Source organism: Ochotona princeps, chromosome 29, assembly GCF_030435755.1.
Source record: "Ochotona princeps isolate mOchPri1 chromosome 29, mOchPri1.hap1, whole genome shotgun sequence".
NCBI classification, from domain to species: domain Eukaryota; kingdom Metazoa; phylum Chordata; class Mammalia; order Lagomorpha; family Ochotonidae; genus Ochotona; species Ochotona princeps.
The window spans coordinates 249,200-273,748 of record NC_080860.1 but is presented as its reverse complement, the minus strand read 5'-3'; the positions used below and the strand labels follow the sequence as shown (position 1 = coordinate 273,748).

Here is a 24,549-nt window from a genome sequence, read left to right as displayed (position 1 = left end):
GAAGCTCTTCTCTGTGGAGAGAAGCCGGAGCTCCTCAAGAGGCCCCAGTCGGCCAGGAGTCCTCACCTCTCAGTGACAGGAGAGCCCTCGGGCTTTCGGGAGATGATATAGCGGCAGCTGAGGCCCGCGTCCTTGACCATCTGGTCTCCCAGGAACTCGGCCAGGCGCTTGGCAGTGCTGATGGACGTGGACTTCTGCTCCCCGTAGTCTTCCAGCTTCCGTGACATGGACCGGTTCTCGGAGATGAGCTCGAACAGCTCAGAATCTGGCATGTTGGCAGCCTGAGGAAGGAGGCAGACACAGCAGTTCCTTCAGGGTCACACACTTCTCTGGCTAGGGAAACTGAAAGCAGGCGCTGTGCTTTCAGTGAGCTGTTCCATTCTACTACACTGCAATATTTTAAAACCATAGTTTCATTATCTGCACAAAATGTCCAGAAACATTTATGAGGCAACAGCACCAATACTAGAACACGGATACAGGCAAACAAGGAAACTGAGGACTGTGGAGAAGCAAATCTGCACACCCACGGCAGGCCTGCTTTCCAGCAGGGGCGGCCAGACACTGCAGCTCAGCTCTCAGCTGAACTGGTGGGTGGGGTTGTGGTGCAGCACATTTAGCTACCACTGCAGACACTCAAAACACCACCGGCTGCTGGGATCCTGGCTGCTCCACTTGTGATACAGCTCGCCCCTCATGTGCTTGGGAAGCTGCCAGTAATGGTTTAAAACTTGAATTCCTACTGCCCAGGTGGGAGACGTGGATGGAGTTCCTGACTTGAGCTTGACCCAGACCTGGTTGCTAAGGTCACTGTGGGACTGAACCAGCCAATGGAAGATCTCTATTGCGTCGTTCTTTTAAATAAAAAAATAACTGTCAAAAAAATAAGATGTATCTTTAATGAAAGGCAGATAAGATACATAGAGAGAAGAAGAGACAGAAAAATCTTCCATCCATTGGTTCACTCTCTAAATGGCCACAATGGCCATACCTGAGCATATCCAAACTAGGAGCCAGGAGCTCCCTCTGGGTCTCCCATTTGGATTCAGGGTCCCAAGGACTTGGGCCATTCTCTGTTGCTTTCCCAGGCTACAAGTTGGGAGCTGGATGGGAAGTATCCATATGGGATGCCAGCACTTGAAGGTAGATTAGCCAATTGAGCCATTGCACTGGCCCCACTGTGAGTGTATTTACTGCTGCTGAAATTTACATTTAAAAGTTACAATGCTGGGACCCAGCACAGTAGCTTAGTGGCTAAAGTTTTCGCCTTGCATGTGCTGGGATCCCATATGGTAACTGGTTCATATCCTGGCTGCTCCAATTCCCATCCAACTCCCTGCCTGTGGCCTGGAAAAGCAGTCGAGGACAGCCCAAAGCCTTGGGAACCTACACCCAGAAGAGGCTTCAGACTCTTGACTTCAGATCGGCTCAGCTCCAACCATTGCAGCTGCCTAGAGAATGAATCATTGAATGGAAAATCTTCCTCCCTGCTTTTCCTCTTCTCTGTAACTCTAGCAGCACCTGTGCTAAGGCAGCCTTGGGGTTTTGTCAGAGGCCCCGAGTTCACCTGTCACCTTCTCCCCAGGTCCTTTTCCAGAATGATTGAGCCAGGTGAGCCCTTACCTTACTGTACAGCACATCCAGCCAGTAGTCGGCCACCTTGGCAACAGAACCGTATACCTCCTCCAGCGTGCTACCCTTGAGGAAGGCCTCAAATACCGAGGACTGGAAGATTTTAATCAGCTGCAGCTCCCCACGGCGTTTCACCTCAAAGCCCTTTAGCTCAGCCAGAGATCCATCTTCATTGAACACAGCATACCTAGAAAAGAAGTTCAGTCTGCAGGGACACAAGGCCTGGGGCATCAGATGCTCCTGTGTCCGCCGCCTTCCTCAGCACTGCCCAGTCCACTCTCCTGCTGTCCACAACATCTTCCGAACTGACTCATTAAGGACAAAAAAAGAGAAGAGCCCAAGTCTATTTCTACTCTGGCTGCCTGTGTTGTTAAGTCTAATCCCTTCCCTTGCCAGTCTATGAAGGCTGTAAGCTTCCTACCTCTTCTTCAGTTTCTTGCCTTCTTCCTTGGAGGCTGGAAGGATCATGGCGAGGTAGGGCCCATCAACCTCAAAAAAGATGCTGTTCTCTGAGCGGGTGACATAGGTGAGGGAGGAAGGTTCTGCCAGCTCCTGGTACTGGTGATTGGTGAAACCTTCCTGGAGAACACCAGTGAGGAGGGACAGCTTCACTGTCAATGGTCCAAAACAGCTGGTGTGCCAGGAATGGACAGACTATAAGAGGAGGACAGAACAAGTGCTTCGGTTCCTCCACCCACAAGTGGGACCTGGAGGAAGCTTTAGGGTTCCTGGCTTTGGCCTGGCTCAGCTCTTCTGGCATTTGGAAAGTGAGCCAGTGGATGGAAAATCTTTCTGTCTGACTCTGCCACTTTCTCTGTGGCTCCATCTTTTTTTCCTTTATTTTTTAAAATGTATTTATTTATTTATTTTTAAAGATTTATTTATTTTATTACAAAGTCAGATATACAGAGAGGAGAGACAGAGAGGAAGATCTTCTGTCCGATGATTCACTCCCTAAGTGAGTCGCAACGGCCGGTGCTGCGCTGATCCGAAGCCAGGAACCAGGAACCTCATTCAGGTCTCCCACGCGGGTACAGGATCCCAATGCATTGGGCCGTCCTCGACTGCTTTCCCAGGCCACAAGCAGGGAGCCGGATGGGAAGTGGAGCTGCCGGGATTAGAACCGGCACCCATATGGGATCCCGGGGCGTCCAAGGCGAGGACTTTAGCCACCAGGCCACGCCGCCAGGCCCGTATTTATTTATTTTTACTGGAAAAGCAGACTGACAGAGAGAAATATCTTCCATTCGCTGGTTCACTTCCTAAACTGCTGCAATGGCCAGACTGGGCTGATCTGAAGCCAGGAGCCAAGAGCTTCTTATGGATCTCCCACGTCGGTGCATGGTGCCAAGGACTTGGGCTGTCCTTTGCAATATTCTCAGGCTACACCAGGGAGCTGGATTGGAAGTGGAGCAGCTAGGATACGAATCAGCACCTGTATGGGATGTTGGTGTGACAGAGTGGATTAGCCACCACCATAAATACATCTTATTAAAAAGCTTTGTCACATTGGGCCTGGCGCAGTGGCCTAGTGGCTGAAGTCCTGTCCTTGCACATGCTGGGATCCCATGTGGGCACTGGCTCATGTCACGACAGCCCTGCTTCCCTTCTAGCTCCCTGCTTGTGGGAGTGGATCAACTGCAAGTGGAGGATGGCCCAAAGCCTTGGGACCCTGTACCCGCATGCGAGACCTGGAGGAAGCTCTTGGCTCCTGGCTTTGGGTTGGTGCAGCTCTGGCCATTGTGGCTGCTTGGGGAGTGGATCAATGATGGAAGAACTTCCTGTCAGTCTCTCCTCCTCTGTATATCTGACTGTCCAATAAAAATAAGTGTTTACAAATTTTTTTTTTTTGCAATAAAACAAAATCTCTCTCTCTCTCTCACACACACACACACACACACACACACACACAAATAAAACAAAAACCAGCACCAGGAGTACCTAGCCCAGCAATGAAGATGCCTGGGTTCAAGTACTTGGGTCTTTGTCACCCAAACGGGAGACCTGGATGTAGCTCAGGCTCCTAGCTTCACGCCTGGTACAGCCCTAGCTGTTACAGGTATTTGTGGAGTAAACAGGGCATAGGAGCTAACTCTTTCTCTCCCTTTGTCTTTCTAATCCCGGCAGCTCCACTTCCCATCCAGCTCCCTGCTTGTGGCCTGGGAAAGCAGTCGAGGATGGCCCAAAGATTTGGGACCCTGCACCTGCGTGGGAGACCCGGAAGAGGTTCCTGGTTCCTGGCTTCAGATTGGCACAGTACCAGCCGTTGCGACTCACTTGGGGAGTGAATCATCGGACAGAAGATCTTCCTCTCTGTCTCTCCTCTCTGTATATCTGATTTTGTAATAAAAAAACAAAACAAAACAAAACAAAAACCATTTTTTTCCGAAACATAAAGTAAAGGCAAGTAAAGTCTGGGGGTGGAGGGATGTGAGAAGTTCTCAGAGGACTACCCTGGTGTCAACTCCCACAGCCCTGTGTGCACTGGGACCACGGTGGTGGTCGCATGTGACACACTCACCTTGACCATGATGTTCAACATGGCTCCAGGGTAGGAAATGGTCACCTTGGGCTTCTTCGCATTAGTCGTCTTGATGACAAAATTTTCTGGGAAGCTATTCGGCAGGACACACCATATTCCATCTGTGTCCAGTTCCAAGGGCCTCCTTCAGAGAAACAGAGGAACAAGGCTTCACACTGTTTGTACATGAATCAAGTGTCAAATCCAGGAACTGTGTTGCAGTGCAGTGGTTTAAGCTGCCACCTGCAACACCAGCATCCTATCCTGGCTGCTCTATTTCCCATCCAGTTCCCTGGAAAAGCAGCAGAACATGGCCCAAGTATTTGGGAACCTGTCCCATAAACAGGAAACACAAATGAATTTCCTGGCTCTTGGCTTTGGCCTTGCCCAGCCATTGTGGGAGTGAGCTAGCAGGTTGAAGACTGTATCTACCTCTCTTTCAAATAAATCTTTAAAATACAAACATTCAGATGCATGGTAAGAATACTCACAGAGCACAACAATCGACCTTGAGCCCACCTCACTCACCCGATCTGCTCAATGAGCTCCCGGGCCTGAGTGATGAGGTTGGCCCCTGTGAAACAGACGATGCCAGCCATCTCCATGGAGTACCAGCGAGCTCTGGGGAAGAGACACAGCGCAGAACGAGTAGAGCTGACGTGAGGCTCCCTCCTGAGGTTCTGAGAGGAAAAAAGAAGGAAGGAGCCCAGGAAAGCCCTCTGCACATAGGACAATGCTAAGGAGGATTTAGCTTGGGCCCCAGGACGCAACTCTGTTCCCACTTCAGGGATCCTCACGCAGCTCAGCAAAGTTCTGAAAGTGTTGACAGTAGCTAGCACTCTCCAAACCACCTCAGCTCCATCTCACCTTCTCTCTCCAAACTCCCCTGACCCATTAGGCAAGTGTCCTCCCACTCCACCACTTTAGGGTTCAGCCCTTCTTTCCTTGTCTAGTCTCAGTCTCAGCTAAAGTCTCTCTCATTAAGACAAACACCAGGTAGGGTGTGGCACAGCACCTGCATCCCCAGCATCCCAGCATGACCATCAGTTCATATCTCAGCAACTTCACTTCTAACCCAGCCTCTTGCCAATGCACCTGAGAAGGATGTGGAAGATGACTCAAGTACTTGGGACCCTGCACCTACACGGGAGATCTGGAAGAAGCTCCTAGCTTCTGGCTTTGGTCTGCTCCAGCCCTGGCTATTGTGGAAAATTTTTTTTTTTAAAGATTTATTTTTTTGGGTCTGGCGGCGTGGCCTAGTGGATAAAGTCCTCACCTTGAACGCCCCGGGATCCCATATGGGTGCCAGTTCTAATCCTGGCAGCTTCACTTCCCATCTGGCTCCCTGCTTGTGGCCTTGGAAAACAGTCGAAGATGGCCCAAAGCTTTGGGATCTGCACTAGCGTGGGAAACCTGGAAGAGGCTCCTGGCTTCTGATCAGCTAAGCTCTGGCTGTTGTGGCCACTTGGGGAGTGAATCATTGGACAAAAGATCTTCCTCTCTGTCTCTCCTCTCTATATATCTGAGTTTGTAATAAAAATAAATTGAAAAAAAGAAAAAAAGGCACTAGGGAATTGTGGGAATTGTGCACAGTGCTTCAGGTATTGCTTGCGACATTAAGTCTCAGTTCCAATTCCAATTTCTTGGAAGTGGGCACCCCGGAAGGCAGCAGGTGATGGCTCAAGTACTCAGGTCACTGCCACCCACATGGGAGACTGGGACCAAGTTCCTGGCTCTGGGCTTAGGCCTGGTCCTGGCTGGCTATTGTGGGCATGAACCAGCAGATGATTCACTCTCAGCCTCTCAAACACACAAAAAGCTTTTGAGAAAGCAACAAACACAAACCTCTGTGCAGTCAGGCCTCACCCTCAGGCCACTGACCCGCCCTCCCCAGGCCCTGACCACCAGGCCTCATTCCGACTCTCTTCTCCAGGGAATGGCCTTCACCATGCTTTAAGACTGCTCATGTGCTCCAGCCAAACGGTAGTCACACCTCATTTCTTATTATGGTGTTCTCATGTGGTCACCAGGATCCTCTCTACTACCCAGGTGACGACACACACTGACATCAGAGTGCTGGCAATCACCAAATCCCATTTCCCACCCACAACCCTCAGATGAGTGGGGTGCATCAGGACACAACTCCTGGCTGACCCTTGCTCTCAAAGTCACCGTGGCCTCTCCCCACCCCACGTCGCCCTCACATCCTTCCTTACCAGTTTGTCTTTCCTAAACCCACCCGCTTACCCTTTGCGCATAACATAGCCGTAGAAGGAGTTGAGGATGCACTTGTGGGCCAGCTGCAGGGAGTCATACAGCACCTCCATGTTCTTGCAGCGCTTCACCTCAGCTGCGTCACCCACCTCCACAGCTGCTGAAAGCTTCTTTTTCCACACCTGAGAATCACATGGGCATTAACTGTCCATCTCAAGTTCAACAAAGGCAATGGCCCAAGTTTTTAATATTTTAAAAAATTCCAAACCTACACAGAACTTGAAAAAAAAAAACAAAAAAAAAAACAGTACAATGCAGACCATGAGGTTTTGTCTGGATTTCCCCGTTGTTAGCTGTCTTTCTTAATTCCTTAGCTCTCTGTTTTGGCAGAACCATGGGAAAGCTTCAGTTATTGTGCAGAGGCCTCTAGGTTGTCCAGCACGCCTTCTAGAACAGGAGCTTCTGCATGAATACAGCACTATTCTTGCAATGAAACACTTTATACAAAATATGATACCAACTTCTAAAGTTTACGGCATGCCCCCTTGTCTAGTCTGCTGCAACCCTGACCCAGAAACGACGCACGTTCACCTAGAACTGCTGAATGTAAGGAGGTACCCCAATAGGGGTCTCAGCAGTAGGGAACAAGACCAACAGTCCCCTCAGGCATCCAGGACAGAATCTGTATAGCGTTATCCTCTCATCCAGCTGACTCCTACTGACTACACTCAACAAAATGAATTCCAACGCTTTTCAAATACCAGAACGAAGAAACTGCTGCTAGGCAGACAGCAAATCCCACACCATCAGAGCCACAGCTTGTGGCAGCAACTTACTCACTGGGCAGTTTCTCAGCACCCTTGAGCACTGGCAGATGAACAGAACCTAGAAAAGGACCGTGTGCTCTTGTCCACATTTAAACAATGTGCTCAAGGGGCTGACATGTCCTGTCTTAGCTTTAGTGGTTACCGCTGCAGGTGTTGACTAAACCACACAAATGCACACAAAATAAGGGTGCAAGGAGTGGCTAATGGCCACTGGGCCGGGAACAATGTGTGATACAGCAGGGGCCTTGCTCACTCCTGCCTGGGCTAGTGCCTCTCTCTGCTGCTCTTTAAGTGACAAACTGTCCAGGGGTCCTTGTCTCAAAGCATGGCACCTCTATTCCCCCAAAACTGAAGTGTTTAATTCCTGGAGTAGCAAGCTCTCAGAATCTCCATCAGATTGAAACCTTCAGCTCATGAATGCTGAGAATGGGTGGACACAAAACCCTGTCAAGGTCTTGGTGCCAGCTAAGGCTCCAGGGCCCAGGGTGACCCTGGCCCTCCACCTCAGACAGGCTGTAACTCCAAGATGTCAAGAACCCAGAAAACAGGCAGGGTGTCCCTGCATGCGAAGTGGCTTGCATTGTCAGGTCAGACTTAAGTGTCCACATGGGGGGAGGACTGCTATGGCAGAAGGCACAGCCGAGTTGAAGGGAAGCTTCAAAACAGTGTGATATGATGGTGAATGTTGACTAACACACCCTGTGTGTACACCAGGTGCTGGACACCCACTGATGGCTTTAGTGATGCAACTGGCTGTAGCAAGGGCAGTTTCCTAGCCAGACAAGCCAGCTTGGTCTGTTCTTGTTAGTCTTGGGGAAATAAGAGCTAGTCAGAAGGTTTCTGGTAAAATCAATCAAAAAAGAAATGCTGGAGCCCAGCACAGAAGTCTAGTGGCTAAAGTCCTAGCCTTACATCTGCCAGGATCCCATATGGATGCTAGTTCTTACACAGGCTGCCCAACTTACCTTCCAATCCCCTGCTTGTGCCTTGGAAAACAGTTGAGGACGGCCCCAAGCCGTCACATGGGTCACATGGGCTAGCCAGATGCCAATTTTACTCATCAAAACAGCTCACCTGAACATTGTGCCCAGGTCCTGGTTCTACACGGCTCCAACACAATCAATCAGAATGGATGATAGCCTACATCCTTTCTGGCCATTAACTCTTAGAGGTCACAAACCGCTGTAAACTAACTGTGTGAGCACATAGTGCCAGTGCTAAAGAGGATGTTTATATAGAGCCAAACAATGATTTTCATTTCAGAGGTTAAACTGTTCTGTCATCACAGATTCAACATTTTCTTTTTAAAGATTTATTTAGTTGATGGAAAGAAGGACCTAAATGGTCAAAACAGCTGGAGCTGAACTAATCTGAAGCCAGGAGCCTAGAGCTTTCTCTGAGCCTCTCACGCAGGTGCAGGGTCCCAAGGCTTTGGCCCATCCTCGACTGCTTTCCCAGGCCACCAGCAGGGAGTTGGATGAGAAGTGGAGGAGCTGGGACACAAACCAGTGCCTACTGAGATCCTGGTGCTTGGTGGTAGATGTTTAGCTAGTTGAACCGTAATGCCAAGCCCACAGATCAGATGTTTATAGCACCTCAGACCTCACCTTGTGAAGCCCTTTGAACTCGTAGCGCCTGTCCCGAAAGGCTCGCACTGTGTCCACGTAGAAGGAGTTCTCCCGTTGGCAGATGGTGGTGAGGCGCTCCTCCACCTTAGTGATGTGGATCTTTTTGTAGGCTTTCCGGCAGTAATCTAAGTACAATTGAAAGTTGCAGTAGAGATATCTGAAACCGCCCCTCACAAGAGTCATAAAAGGAACAGAAAATCCACATCAAAGCACATCAGCTAAAACTACAGAAAAAGGGCTTAGTTTTGTAAGACCTGTTAAGGGGCAAAGCCTACCGACAGAATCCTCTAGAAAGGGCATAATCAACAGTAACCTAAGACAGACAACCGGGGCTGAGTGAGCACATACTGCTAGTGCTAAAAAGGATGTTTACATAGAGCCAAACAATGATTTTCACTTCAGAGGTTAAACAGCATGTTGTCGTCTCACATACTACTGACATCCTGGAATCCCATTTCCACAGTGACTGCTTCTGATCCTGTGCCCAGCTAATGTGTCCTGGAAAGTTGCAGGTGACGATGTAGGCATATAGGAGACCCTGAAGAGTCCCAAGCTCCTGGGTTTGGCCTTTTGGCTCAGCCTAGCCCTGACTGGTGTGGCCATCTGGAGAGCGAACCCACAGATCAAAGAACCCTCTTTCTCTGTATAACTCTGCTTTCAAATGGAACAAGCCCTTAAAATCAATCAATTGATCGAATAATCCCACATGCACTACTCTGCTGCCCTGGGGCTGTGGCGGGCAGTGAGTAAGCAGGTGTAAAGGCTCCGAAGCTGAGGCCCTAACCCGGGCACTCACCTGCCAGCCTCCTCTTCTCATATTTAGCTTGTTCCTCACGTGACAGTTCGTGAAAGGCTCGAGCGGGTCCCTCTGGGAACAAGGGGGGAAACTTTTCTGACTCCAACTGGTGCTGAATCCGATGATATTCACTGCGACTGGCAGGCACTAGGAAGGAGGCAACAATTCAGGTGAAAAGAACAGGACAGACCCCACTGTCCCACCAAGCCCCGGCCTAGGTGGCTGACACTCACTAAACTCGCCCCTCCACTGCCAAGCCATCTTCCTCTGGCAGTTGGCTCCAGGCTTGTTGAAGTCACATGCAGCACAGGTGGCCTCATCCACCATGGCTGAGGGCTGAGACAGGAGAGGACAGTGAACTAGAAAGCAATTAGGGTTCGTGTAGGAAACTCAAGACCCTGAAATGGAATGTTGAGGCTCACCTGTAGGCGGTTTGTCAGGATAATGTTGGGGTACATTGCTCCCACATCCAGGTGGTAGATAAGGGGACACTCGATTCGGTTAGGGACATCTTTCAGGGAGCTAAGCTTGGTCTTAATCTGATCACACACCTAAAGAGAAAGGGAAAATCAACAGAGGGTAGTGACCATGAGGGGTTGCAGCGGGGATCTCAAAGACGTCAGACACATGCCCAGGTCACAGGTGCCTGTCATGTTAGCGCAGAGCCCAAAGAGAAACCCGCACACACAGCACCTCCACCCCAAAAAAGCCATCAACGCCATGAAGGAACTGTGTGTGTGCCTTAAGCCATGTGTCCCAGCCTGTGAGCACTGCACAGCATTGACTGTAACACTGAAAGTGGTAGCCATGTGGCAGTAGGCTTAGGAGTTGGCCAGAGGGCCTGCAGTCACTGTTGGTTCCTGCACTGGTGTTTGCACTGGCTTGTGGGACACAAACCTCGGGCTTTGAAGCACTGTGTGACTTTCCAGCCCGTCTTTTCTTTTGTTATAAAGATTTATTTATTTTTATTGCAAAGTTAGATATAAAGAGAAGAGACAAAGAGGAAGATCTTCTGTCCAATGATTCACTCCCCAAGTGGCCTCAACGGCCAGAGCTGAGCCGATCTGAAGCCAGGAGCCAGAAACCTCTTGGCCTCCCACGTGGGAGCAGGGTCCCAAAGCTTTGGACCATCCTCCGTTCTTTTCCCAGGCCACAAGCAAGGAACTGGATCACAAGTGGAGCAGCTGGGACATGAACTGATACCTATATAGTATGCTGGTGCTTGCAGATGGAGGATTAGTTAGTGAGCCATCATGCCAGACCCTACATCAATTCTTAAAAATTCCACACCAAAGTTACTGAACATATTACAGTGTTGAGCAGTGCCCAACAGAAAGATGAGCATCTCAAGAACCTGCATCTTTGTCAACGCTTTCTGACCATCACTGAATGCACACTGTAGTTTCTGTATTCTACAGAACCTGTGTAGAGCACAAGACACAAATCGTGTGTGGCAAGGCTGCACTTTCTGCTCAGTGTACCTTCAATGTAAAGTCAGAGCTATCGAGAGAAAGGGAGAAGGGAAGGGGGAGAGGGAGACGGACAGAATGGCTGCCAACAGCCAAGACTGGCTCAGGTCAAAGGCAGGAGCCAGGAGCTTCCTCTGGGTCACCCATACAGGTGCAGGAGCCTAACTACTGGGATCACTTGATGTTTCCCCGGGCACATGAGCAGAAAGCTGGATTGGAACTGGAACAGCCAGGACTTGAACCATTGTCACAGGCTATGCTTTAACCCATTACGCCACAATGTAGACCTTCCTCAGTGCACTTCAAGAGATGCGCCGAAACTCTGATACTTCAGGTAGATCACATTACTGGCCACAGACACATGGCTGTTGCACTGTAATTGTGTCACAACCACAGCACCACACAGCAGGTACACAGTAAATATGTCCCTGAAAGCAATAGGCTGTGAGAAACGGCCTGTGAACAGATGTATTTCTTGCCTCGTGATGGTTACCTCCTGGAAGTTGGTTACTTGCTCCATTGGCACCTTCTCCTCTTCTTCAATGGCATGACGCAAGGTCTTCTCAACTCGCTGCAGCAGGGAGTCAAAGGCGGCAGGATTCTATGACAAACAACAGGAGACCTCAGTCAGCTGGGGAGAGGCACAGCCTGGGGCTCTGCTCTGGAGAAGCTCAGGGAACATCTGCTGATAAACCACGCCTGTGAGAGGGTCCCAGGAAAGAGCAGGCAGGAAGAAATTCATTTAGGCCCCTCCGGCTTCAGGGTCCCACCCAGAGCCAGACAGAGAAGAGGCAGAAGCCTAAAGCCCCAGGAGAGAGTCACACCATCCTAAACCGGCAGGGGATGTCACTTCGGAAGACCCCAGATTCCAGTGCCTCCACATGCCCCCCAACGTAGGTCTCAGCATCCAGGACATGGCCATCATCTGTCAGCTTGTTGAACTCTTGCTCCTGCTTGTTGGGGAAGATGATGTTGGCATGGTAGGCCTGCACCATCAGCAAGGCCTCGCACAGCGTGCCAGAGCCCTTCCGCAGCACCTGCAGGAGAAAGGGAGGCTTCAGACATCCTCATCTGCCGCTCCTAGAACATGGAGTCACCAGGAAAGGATCAACATCTGACTGCCAAGACAAAGCAGAAAAGGCCCGGCCACAAACAGGGTGAGTTCTGCTGCCTACAGGTGCACTACCATGGGGGCTTCAGGCCCTGGGGGACAATCACACACCCCAGTCTGCCCCCTCCCCACATCAGCACCAGCTTTGCCAGAACCATTCCAATTGCATCAGGCACCTGCATACTCGTGAAGGTGCAGGGCACAGAGAAGTGTAAACCAACACAAAGAGCATGCAACAGCAGCAAGGGGGTACTGACCTCATCGGGCTCCATGGGAATAATGGTGCAGAGGGCAAATATGAAAGGGTGGACATACTTCATGTACAGGTAGTAAGTAGCAACAGCATCTGACACTGAATATGTAGCCAGAGTCTGTGGAAAGAACATCCAACAGTCTGCAGAGAGAACACCAGAACCAGGGGTTCGGGAGAACAGCTGATGCACAGGGGCAGCCTGTGAGGGGGAGGGGAGGCCAGGGATGTGAGCTCACAGCCAATGTACAGGTGCGGGATAGAACAACGCAACCTGGAAGAAACACAGTGACAATGTGGCAGAAGACCGGTCCCTGTGTCCCAGGCAACCTGGCCCCTATCTAGAACGCGTGTGAGCTTGTCAAGACGATGGGTGCGGCTCACATACCTGGGGTTGCTCAGTGGCCATTCGGCACATGTCCTCAGGGTCCAGCTCTACAGGGTCATAGCCCAGCTTGGCCTTAGCAGCTGCCTTAAGATTATGACTGCCCACAGGAAGATAGCTGTCTCTCTTCACCCACCTGGGAGAAGAATGAGAACAAAGGTCAGAGATAACTTTAACATGGAGGACCCAGAAATCAGGGGAGCTGGCACAGAAAGACACAGGATCCCAATAGGAAACCCTCAGGAAACACCCCAGTCTCACAAAGCCAGGAAACATCAGAGCCAGTAACCCACTCAAGAAAGGATTCAGCCTCTGTGGCAAAGCAGACCTCAGACCTTCTCTCTGAGACACACTGGGTGCCTGCTTACCCCTCAGTACAAAAAACCCAAGATTATACTACTTTTAAGGGTCTGCCACCCTCCACTTGGAATCCCTCTGCACCTCTTACCCACCTCTCTCTGTCTTCGTGATCAGCCCCACCTCCTGTGCCCCCCTACAAGGGCCTCCTCCCTGGCAATCCCTTGGACCTTCCCTTCTCATCTGATTTCTCACCTGCAGAGTTCACTGACACCCACTCCACCACACATGTCCAAAGCCAGCCTTGAGGAGACCTCTGATCCAGCAGGAGCTTCCAGGCCCCCACAATCCCAGCAGCATCTGCCTTCACCTCAAACTTGTCTTCAGGTCTCCCCCGTATCCGATGACTGCACACAGACCCTATCACTGAAACAGTGTCTCTCCACCTTCCCCATCCTAGCCCAGCATGACACAGCCCTAGTCTCCCAGCCTTCCTCTATAACCCTGTGGTCAGACCCCAAATGCTCCAAGGGCCCCCATCATGGCACAGAAGACATCTTCCTCTCCAGCCTTCCCTATGCATTTCCACAACCATTTCTCCTCCCAATGAGATGTGCCTGAACTCCCTCCCTCCTTCTCCAGTACCATGACCTTCCGCACCTGACAAAACTCACTATCCTGAGTCTGGACATGTCCTAGCTTGTGTGGAAACCACTTGTATTGTGAGATGAGCCTGGCCACTCCAGATTCATCCACAAGCTCCTACAGCACGGGGGGAGCAGCCTACCGGAATGCCCATTCCCTGCAGGCTGAGCCAAAGAAATGTCGGCCGACAGCTGCAGCTGCTATCCTCTTCTCCCTGTTCTCACTCCTGGGACCACAGCAACAGCAGCCAGGCACACGTGGCAATCTACCTGAGACAATCCATGTGGATGCACTGGGGCGCCTTGTACTCCCCCTGGTTGTCCTTCTGGAAGCCGATCTCCTGATACATGCTCAGGCCATGGACTGCTGCCCTGGCCTCCACAAATGGCCTAAGGATGAAGGAGGAGAGACAAGCAATGGGAAAGGGTTAATCTTGAATTCTCTTTTCTTTATTCCTCTTTTGGACATAGGGAAGACTGCTCCCAGACACTTCAGAATAAATCCAGGAACCCCTTAACATCAATCTTTTCCTCAATCAGAATGAGAAATGAGCTGTTGCAACCATACAGAGCTCCTCTTATATCTCTTGCCCATCACTTTTCAGTGGCTCACAAATAAGACATTAGACCCACCAATCAAAGAAGTCTCCATTGTAGGTGACCATGATGCTGGGTTTGGTTTCCTGGATATGTTCAAACCACCTCTGGATCAGATGAACCTGAACTCAACAGATCACAACAGTCAGGTTTCCATTTTTTCTTCCTCAGACTATTTCCCCAAAGCCTCTCCCAAAAATTGGGAAAACGCTCCTGTTAGTCTTAACTGCTGCGTGCTATCCCAGTCTCCACCAAGTAAGAGCATCACACTGCTCTTCAAGCTCACCGGGCCGCAGTTCTGCTTCAGAGCAAGCCTGATCTTAAAAGGGTTGGCAGGTCCCTTCTTCCCACTTTGTCTCCAAATATGGGAACAGTTGCTTGAGTAATGTCTCTTTACCTCATCAGGTTCATTGAAGACACAAAAGGGCCCCTCATATTCTTGCTTGGGGGTAAACTCGAAGTCTTCAATGTCTTCTGAAACAATCTCCCTGTTGGTGATGAGGTAGCCCTGGTGAAGTTTAGTAAAAACAAGTCAGAAACGCCGCCTGGGTGAGACCATAACATCTGATTTCCATCAGCAAGGATGACAGAACAGTTGGCTTAACTTCCTTGGATGCCACTGACTTCCTGACCCAACCAAAAAAAAAATTTCAGTCTTTGGGTAGACAGCATTCTAGTCTGGGCAGTAGATAGGGTCCCTGTCCCTGGACTCTACTTCCCAGAGGCCACCCACCACACCTGGCCATCAATCATGTAAGAAATCATCATGATCTGGTCCGTCTCAGCATCAGGAAATTTGAGGGGTAGTTTGGTCGTCTCGATGTCAAATGCCAGAACCACAGGGTCCTAGAGGGACAAAATGCAGCATGAAGTTGGTAAGAAACTATGCTGAGGCTTGGTCAAACACCACTGGCCTGCTCTGCCTCCAGCTGCTAAAAGCAACAGCTGGAAGCCTTCACTGGACAGAGTGAGGATGTGTAACGTGAGGCCCAGTGACTTATGCTAAGCTCAATATGACCCACTGCTCGAATGAAAATATCAACCGTAAAAAGTGAAGCTAGAACTACTGATCATTGACACCCCTTTGCCCCAAAGTTCTGCAAAGCATGCTCTCTCATTTTAACCACAGGATAACTTGACAGAGAACTGAGGCACAAAGCAGGCATGCTCTCTTTGGAAATGCAAAGATGCCATACCTGAACAAAGGCCTTTGAGATGTAAATCTACGGTTCAGCAAGTCATTTTATTATCAACTATCCAAACAGAAGTCACAGTTTTCACTCAAAAGCTCAAATCCAGCCTCCCTTAAATATTGATGTCATTAGGTGGAAAAAATAAATTATAAGAAACTGACAAAAATTCCAACCCCATCATTTTTTTCTAGAAAGTATTTAAAGAAAAAGAAGCAAACAAATATTTGAATAGATTTAGATGGTGGAAATGTAAGAGGTACTTACAGGTCGTTCAACAAGGTCATCTCGGCGGGCAATTTCCACTGGAAAAGCGTTTCCTCGGAATCTGACGTTATACCAATGGGCCTGCAGGAGAGAGCAAACTGGAGTTCTACTTCTACTTCTCTATGGACTTAGCACCAAGCACCATCTCCAGGCTGCTGCGGAATTCATGGGAGCAGCAGTCTGCTCATTTACAACTCACCACGTGTATTTTGAGGTCAATGGAGAGGCGGATATGATAGGGGACGTCATACTCCCGCATGTCCACTATGTTGTCCAGTTGGTTGGCTATCTTCTTAGAGGCTTCCTCTTCATCAGTAATCACACCACCCCCCTGCAACACACTAGGAAACAAGCAGTCATCTCAGTCATGTTTGGTTAGGGACAAAGGAGAAAAACCAGAGTCCATATGGAGCAAACAGCAAACCAAGGTGGTCAAGGCATCAGAGAATCACCCTATGTGAGCAACAGACGAGACATGAGAAAATCCAGTGTATTTTGAAAGTTCATGCATCTTTTTTTAAAAAAAGATTTATTTATTTTATTAAAAAGTCAGATATACAGAGAGGAGGAGAGACAGAGAGGAAGATCTTCCATCCGATGATTCATTCCCCAAGTGAGCGCAACTACTGGTGCTGCACCGATTCAGAGCCAGGAGCCAGGAACTTCCTCCAGGCCTCCTACACAAGGGTGCAGGATCCCAAAGCATTGGGCCGTCCTCGACTGCTTTCCCAGGCCACAAGCAGGGAGCTGGATGGGAAGTGGAGCCTCCGGGATTAGAACCGGCGCCCATATGGGATCCTGGGCGTTCAAGGTGAGGACTTTAGCCACTAGGCCATGCTGCCGGGAAAGTGCATGCATCTTATGAGTTAGGAAAAGTAACCAGTGCAGCCTGCACCTTCTGTTACTCAGGAACTTCTTTATTCTTGTAAGGATTTATTTTATTTGAAAAGCAGAGTTAAAAAAAATAAAACAAGAAAAACAAACAAACAAAAAAGAAAAGCAGAGTTATAGAGTAAGAGTAAGAGAGAACCCAAAAGACCTTCCACCCACTGGTTTACTACTTAAATGGCTTCGACAGACAGGACTGGGCCAGAGTCAGGAGCTTCCTGGGCATGAGGGCCCAAACACTTGGACCCTCCTCTACTGCTTCCCCAGGCATATCAGTAGGGAGTTGGCTCAGAAGTGGAGCAGCCAGGATGTGAACTGGCACCAGCCCCTGAAAGAACATTTCCAGTAAACATTAAAGTGACTTTCCAGGTCTCAGAGATTTAAATTAAATCTACCATCTCACTGAAAACCCCCGAAGTGTGTATCTTACTGATTTTATTAGAAAATGCACATTAAATGCCTATCCATATCATTTATTTATATCCTATGCTTATCCATTTATGTAAAAGCAGACACTGATGTGATGTTAAATAAGAAATTCACTTTTTTTTTTTTGTTAAAAAAAGATTTATTTGTGATGGAGTCCATGCAGTAGGTGTGAATAACACGAAGGTGTGAAGAGAACAGCTCCCTGACTGGCAGGGCCCGGGGAGCTTCCAGCTGCTTAGCAGGGCTAAGTGGATTCATCTCTGACCACCTTGACGCAGTTTTCACCCCCCTTCGCATGGGCACTCAACCACCCCACTATGTAATCTATTGAGGCATTGTCTGCCCCTGTGAGATGGCTTTTACAACCAATGTGAGCTTAAGAGTTAATGTTACTGAGGATGTCCTGGTGAGTGGGCCTTTAACTACACATAGGAGTATAATTAAGTCTGTGCTGTTTACCCATTGCCATAAAATCTGGCAATGGGTAAACATATTTAGCATGCTTTCTGGGGAATGGCTTGATAAGAGGAACCCTAAAAGTTATCTAAAGGTTATCTAAAAGTTACCTAAAGGTCATTCTGCTATGACAAAGAATATAGTTACTGTGACCCTGAAGGCCATCCTGCTATGAGGAAGAATATAGCTACTGTAACCCTGAAGCCTATCCTGCTAAGGCAAAAAATATAGTTACTGTGGTCTTAAAGGTTAGCCTGTCCTTGCAATTCTTTAGAATATAGAAAATGTAGCTGTTTTAGTTGTTTTCATAAATTTTTAGCTAGAGGAAATACAGGGTGATTTCACTAATATCATAAAGATATATTTTTGATTATTGTTTGATCACTAATGAAGTTGTAGAGCCTGCAGTTGTAGAGGAATATAATGTTTATAACCTTTTGTCTTAGATCTTCATGTTTTTTCTCTCTTGATGTATTTCTCCCATTTAGTGATAGATAAGTTGAATAAGAATTGTATTAGGAGTGTATTACTGTATAAGATGTGTTGTCTACTGAGAAACTCTTGGTTGCAACGTTGGAATGGATAATGCCTTGTCTAATACTGAAACAATATGTAGAATTGTCTTTGGAAACTCTCACTCATCCATTGTAGAGTTGAAACTTAAATAGAGTAACTTAGCTCATTGCTAACTGCAATTCTTTCCACCGTTATTACCCTTGCTTTAACAAACTGTGTGAGCTTACAGACCTAATGGCCAACTAATGTCAATAACCCCGATCCCCATAGACCAAGGCCCCAGACCTTTTAACTCATACAAGATAGGGGTCTGGTTGACACAGGAGGCGCCTAGGTTATAGTCCAGACCTGAGGAGAGCAGATGAAGACTGACAAGCCAAGATAAGCAAGGAATATGGAATCCTTCCTCAATCATTTCTCAAGAAGTTGTAAATTGTGCCCCCTGAAGCTATGTCAATATGCCCCTAAGAAAAAACTTTGTACTGCTTCTGTATAAATAAAGCGGACAGCTTTCTTGCTTGGTCCACTATGATCAAGGAATCTGGTGGTCCGTCTCCTTTCTTTCTCTCTTCACGCCTCATCCACGTACCCTTCCCGAGCTCCGAACCTCGGCCGGAGCTGGACTCCGGCATATTTGTTTTTATTAGAAAGGCAGATTATATAAAGGGGAGAGATGGAGAGAAAAAACTTCCATTCGCTGGTTCACTCCCCAAAAGCCTGAGCTGATGGCTGGAGCTGAGCTGATACTAAGCCAGGAACCAGGAGCTTTTTCTGGGTCTCCCACATGGGTACAGAGTCCCAAGGTATTGAGCTGTCCTCGGCTGCTTTCCCAGGCCACAAGCAGGAAGCTAGATGGGAAGTGGAGCAGCCGGGACATGAATCTGGGCCCACAAGAAATGCTGGCTCTTGCAGGTGGTGGAATAGCCAGCTGAGCCATCATAGCACTCCCCCTCCACACACACATTTCTTTAACAAACATATTTAAAGGAGGTGGCACTACACCATAGCGCCGGCCACTCAAGTGCCTTTGCCATATGTGCTGAAGAGAGCAGACCCTAGCTTTATACAACCCATCCAGGGCTTCTGTCATTTCCACAGCTTCCATACTGTCAGCATGAAAAAACAGAAGATGATTAATAGGTCCATGCTATAGCTGGGTAGTGAGGACTGGGTGAGGTAACAGCCATAAAAATGGCTCTTAGGTTGGCATACAATGACATAACTAACAATATTAACTATTTCTGTATTGGCTTCTCTTACCAAATCCAAGCAGTGAATCTGTCACCAGAACTAACTCTACTACTAGCCCAGTAAGCTCAAATATTGAATGTAGTATTTAGGTGGGAAAAAAAAAGTAGACAATGAGTTTCAAAAATTGCTTAAACCATTGGGGATCCAGTTTCTAATCATATTTTTGTTTTTTTAAAAACATATAAGACAGTTATTTTCATTGGAAGGGCAGAATTAGAGAGAAATGGAGACACAGAGAGAAAGATCTTCCATCTGCTGGTTCACTCCGAAAGTGCTATATAGAAAGAAGGAGAGACAGAGACTTCTATTTGTTGGTTCACGCTACAGACAGCTGCAATGACCAGGGCTGGGCCAGGCCAAAGCCAGGAGCCAAGAACTTCATCCAGTCTCCCATGTGGGTGGCAAAAGTCCAAACATTTGGACCATCGTGAACTCTGTTTTTCCCAAGCCATCAGCAGGGTTACAACAGAAATAGAGCAGCCAGGACATGATTCAGCACCCATATGGGACAACACTGTCCATATAACAAACAGCAGATAAAAATTTCTATCTTGGGGCTAGTGCTGTGACATCTAGAGCTAGGAAACCTCCTGTGATGTCGGCATCCCACGAGTCCTGGTCCAACTCCTGAACACTGCGCTTTGGATCCGACTCCCTGCTACTGTGTTTGTGGAAGCAGTAGAAGACGGCCCAATTGCTTGAGCCACTAGTCCTAACTGCCCCACATGAAACCTGGATGGATTTCTGGGCTCCTGCCTGGACAGCCTGGACTAGCCTGTCATTGTGGCTGTTTGGGGAGTAAACTAGTAGATGGAAGATACCCAGCCCCACTCTATAACTTTTAAATAAGTACTTCTTCCTCTTTTGTAAAGATAGCACCCGGGCCTGGCAGCGTGGCCTAGTGGATAAAGTCCTCTCTTAAACGCCCCGGGATCCCATATGGGCGCTGGTTGTAATCCCGGCAGCTCCACTTCCCAACAAGCTCCCTGCTCGTGGCCTGGGAAAGCAGTCGAGGACGGCCCAAAGCTTTGGGACCCTGCACCCACGTGGGAGACCCGGAAGAGGTTCCTGGTTCCCGGTATCGGATTGGCGCAGCACCGGCCGTTGCGGCTCACTTGGGGAGTGAATCATCGGACAGAAGATCTTCCTCTCTGTCTCTCCTCCTCTCTGTATATCTGACTGTAATAAAAATAAATCTTTAAAAAAAAAATAAAGATAGCACCTGATAGCTTAGAAGTGCACATGAAGCAGAGTCCATTGCTGCAGTTGCCTGATGGCTGAATTCCCCAACTACTCTCCATTGTGTCATTCTGATCCAGCTGGTGCGTGGCTCACAGCAACATCTACCTGGATAGCATAGCTGTGTATGCATTGCTTGCGTGGTCCAGCTCCCGGTTCTTCTTCACAGCAGGGGATATCTCCTTCCTCACTTTAACAAGATCCTCCACAGTGTGGAAGGAGAGTTTGATATAATTTCGCTTCAAACCCACTAAGTGATTTGGCTGTAAAGTGAAGAGATTATGCTCATGAATTCAAGAGAAATCATGTAAAGATCCGAAGATAAACACAGATCAAAGAGCTGGTGACCCCAAAGGGCACTCACTGTCCAGCTCCGCATGAGGCGCCAACTCAGGCCACTAGAGTTCTTTAACGATTTCATGAACAATTCCACCACCCAGCAAATGACCTCTCTCTCTCTTTCATCTCATCTGTTTCGGATAGTTTGACCACCAACCTACTGACCCATGGAAAGTCCGGGGATACTCACCAAGTCCAGATCCTCCTTAGGCACAGTCTCTATTTTTGCAATTTTACCCTGAAACTTCTTGGAGAGAAAGGAAGAAACTTCTCGCTCACAACCCTGCATCAAGATCAGAATGAAAAGACTATCCATTAATACATCCTTGTCTGTTTTGAGGTTCCATCTACCACAAAGAGGTACAGATCATTTAACCTGGTTCTGGAAAGCACACACTTACCTTTCTGGTTGCAATGTAGAAGTAAGGTTTGTAAGGCAATGCCACCTGCAAGCAAGAGTCACCAAAACATCGAGGTGATAAGAAAAGACAAAAGCGAGAAGAAAGTGAGAACAGTGCAGTTTTCTCCTCTGCCTGGCCAGTGCCTCCCACCTTGACAACCCTTAGGAAGCAGCACAATAGGAAATTACAATCTGCGGGCCCGGCACAGTGGCCTAGTGGATAAAGTCCTTGCCTTGAACGCCCCAGGATCCCATATGGGTGCCGGTTCTAATCCCGGAGGCTCCACTTCCCATCCAGCTCCCTGCTTGTGGCCTGGGAAAGCAGTCAAGGACAGCCCAGAGCTTTGGGACCCTGCACCCACGTGGGAGACCCGGAAGAGGTTCCTGGTTCCCGGTATCGGATTGGCGCAGCATCGGCCCGTTGCGGCTCACTTGGGGAGTGAATCATTGGATGGAAGATCTTCCTCTCTGTCTCTCCTCCTCTCTGTATATCTGACTTTGTAATAAAAATAAATAAATCTTTAAAAAAAAAAAAAGGAAATTACAATCTGCACCACATATCGAAGCGATCTGAGCCAACTTATTTGAGAACATCTTAAATGACGATGGATGCCCTCCCAGGGCCCACGTTCCTCCCAGGCTTTAGGCCACGCACACTAGAAGCACCCACACCTTCGCTGACAGTGGTACAATTACATGATTATCTGCCATCTTGGACCCAGCAACGCTTCGAGTTGGTTTTAGGTTTTTGGGTCAGTGCCTTACCTTAAATCTGCTCCCATCATCTTGAATAAAGTAGTAATCCACCGCACTGATTAAGCGTTTATCTTCATCTAAGATTTCAGTCTACAAGGAAATCAGTCAACTTAGGCAAGACAATCCTCTATACAGTCTAAGAGCTCCTTTTCCTTCTACTCTCTGTGAAGCTGTGTACTTTAGAACAAAGTCTGGGGTGAGCATTTGAGATAGTAGTCAAGACACTGTTCAGAATGCCCACACTCCATGGCGGATTCTTTTTCAAGTCCTGGCTCTCCTTCTGACCCAGGCCGTGCTAATGCATCTAGGAGGTAGAGGGTGATGGTGCAAGCACTTGGGACCCTGTCAGCCACACGGCAGACACAGATGGAGTTCTTGGCTTCCAGCTTTGCCCAGCCCAACCAAAGCTGTTGTGGGCATCTGGGCAGTGAACCAACAGAGCAAAACCCTTTGTGTCTGTCTTTCAAAGGCGAAATCAGTGGTAAATCAAAATTTTTCAAAACGAAATACTCAAAGCCAGCTTTGTACCACTCCCCTTCACAAATATCACTAGTCTCATTCACAAGAGCCACATTAGCTTTCAGAGATTTCTCGATTTCTGCTTCATAGCCCTTACTTAGGTTTTAAGATGGAAACGCAAAACAAAAGAAAAACCCTCCCACCTGGCTCCCCTAAACAACAAGTTTGTCATGAAAGGTGACACCGGCTCTTCTGCAAGCAGGTGAAATAACGCAGGCACTAGAATGGCAAGGTGTGGCTGCGTGCCGAGGCCGTGGGAACACAAGCGCTTACAGGGTGCATGTTGATGAGCCAGCCCGTCTTCTCACCAGGCTCTTTCAACCTCTCAAATCCAAACCGCAAGTCCATCTTATCCGTCCACTGACTTCGCTCCAGGCGCTTAACTGCTGAGACTGAGGAAGAGGGGCCATCATCCCTGAGGAGACAACCAAGGTGCCACCATTTACGTCGCCATCAAATTTGGCAATCCTTGGGCCCGGTACAGTGGCCTAGCGGCTAAAGTCCTCACCTTGAACGCCCAGGATCCCATATGGGCGCCGGTTCTTATCCCAGAGGCTATACTTTCCATCCACCTCCCTGCTTGTGGCCTGGGAAAGCAGTAGAGGACCGCCCAATACTTTGGGATCCTGCACCTGTGTGGGAGACCTGGAGGAAGTTCCTGGCTCCTGGCTCTGGATCGGTACAGCACCAGTCATTGCGCTCACTTGAGGAGTGAATCATCGGACGGAAGATCTTCCTCTCTGTCTCTCCTCCTCTCTGTATATCTGACTGTAATGAAAATAAATAAATCTTAAAAAAAAAATTGGCAAACCTTAACCCACCTAAGAACCGGCGCCCATATGGGATCCCAGGGCGTTCAAGGCGAGGACTTTATCCGCTAGGCCACGCTGCCGGGCACTAAAGATTTATTTTATTTTTATTGCAAAGTCAGATATACAAAGATCTGCTGTCCAATGATACACTCCCCAAGTGCTCACAACAGCCAGAGCTGTGCTGACCCGAAGCCAGAATCCAGAAACTTCTTCCAGGTCTTCCACATGGGTGGCAGGGTCCCAAGGCGTTGGGCCATCCTCGACTGCTTTCCCAGGCCACCAGCTGGAAGCTGGATAGGAAGTTGGGTTGTCAGGATTAGAACCGGTGCCCATATGGGATCCTAGCATGTTCAGGGCAAGGACTTTATCCGCTAGGCCACCAAGCTGGGCCCAATAAAATGTTTCTGGTATGTCAATGTACATCATCCTGAAGAAACTACAGCTTGGTAAAAGGCTGATTAAACTACAGGACTTTGGAGCCTGGTGTGGCCAAGGACACAGGTCCAGGAACCCATTTATGATCTTGGGTCTCTGGTGGTCAGGCAGAGCTCCAAGCCAGCATGCCATCCCACCAGGCTGGGGAACTCATGTACTCCCATGTACAGAGTCTATGGATTGCTCAGGGAAGCGAGTATGCAGATGTGTGGGAGGGAGGACCACTGAGGGAGAATGTTGCAGGTGAAGAATGACCTCTGAGGGACTTCCACCAACAAGGCCACTGTACTTGCAGGTATGTGAGGAGGCAGAGACTGAGTGGTTTGGAGTGGGGAAGCCAGAGGACCCTTCTGGGTCAGACTGATGCACTCAACCAAGTGGGAAACCAAAGCTGGGCTAGTTAGCATTGACCACTGCCGACCACCACCCACTGCTGCAGACAAAAGCTAGGGCTGGAGGCCTAAGGGACAGGGCTAGATCACAGTACCCTCTGGTGAATATAGAAGAGGAAATAGTTCATGTTAGAGCTAGGCCATAACAGTAATCAGCATGCGAGAACCAGGTCTAGGGGAAGATTCTGTGGTGGATACGTGAGTGTGAGAGTTGGAGTGATTGTGCAATCTTGGTCAGACATGACTGCAGTGTCCCTCGGCATGGGTGTGGACTGGGTCTGGGGTGCAT

The 24,549-nt window shown here is 48.7% G+C and overlaps 1 protein-coding gene across 1 annotated transcript in view; it reads right to left on the bottom strand.

Annotated features, from left to right (window-relative positions):
* The window catches only part of POLE (DNA polymerase epsilon, catalytic subunit), a 55,092-nt gene that overhangs the window by 27,378 nt on the left and 3,165 nt on the right, over positions 1-24,549 (bottom strand). Inside the window, exons 2-26 of the mRNA XM_058656684.1 lie at positions 22,895-23,036; positions 22,112-22,192; positions 21,348-21,392; positions 21,137-21,229; positions 20,716-20,870; positions 16,028-16,169; positions 15,829-15,909; positions 15,110-15,217; positions 14,769-14,879; positions 14,408-14,493; positions 14,045-14,164; positions 12,837-12,969; positions 12,456-12,569; positions 11,912-12,124; positions 11,581-11,688; positions 10,041-10,169; positions 9,852-9,954; positions 9,619-9,765; positions 8,802-8,947; positions 6,401-6,549; positions 4,682-4,774; positions 4,154-4,298; positions 2,054-2,211; positions 1,624-1,819; positions 67-281 (exon numbers count right to left, since the gene is read on the bottom strand). Coding sequence (XP_058512667.1) covers positions 67-281; positions 1,624-1,819; positions 2,054-2,211; positions 4,154-4,298; positions 4,682-4,774; positions 6,401-6,549; positions 8,802-8,947; positions 9,619-9,765; positions 9,852-9,954; positions 10,041-10,169; positions 11,581-11,688; positions 11,912-12,124; positions 12,456-12,569; positions 12,837-12,969; positions 14,045-14,164; positions 14,408-14,493; positions 14,769-14,879; positions 15,110-15,217; positions 15,829-15,909; positions 16,028-16,169; positions 20,716-20,870; positions 21,137-21,229; positions 21,348-21,392; positions 22,112-22,192; positions 22,895-23,036 — 3,213 coding nt within the window. The remainder of the gene's footprint in view (positions 1-66; positions 282-1,623; positions 1,820-2,053; positions 2,212-4,153; positions 4,299-4,681; positions 4,775-6,400; positions 6,550-8,801; positions 8,948-9,618; positions 9,766-9,851; positions 9,955-10,040; positions 10,170-11,580; positions 11,689-11,911; positions 12,125-12,455; positions 12,570-12,836; positions 12,970-14,044; positions 14,165-14,407; positions 14,494-14,768; positions 14,880-15,109; positions 15,218-15,828; positions 15,910-16,027; positions 16,170-20,715; positions 20,871-21,136; positions 21,230-21,347; positions 21,393-22,111; positions 22,193-22,894; positions 23,037-24,549) is intronic.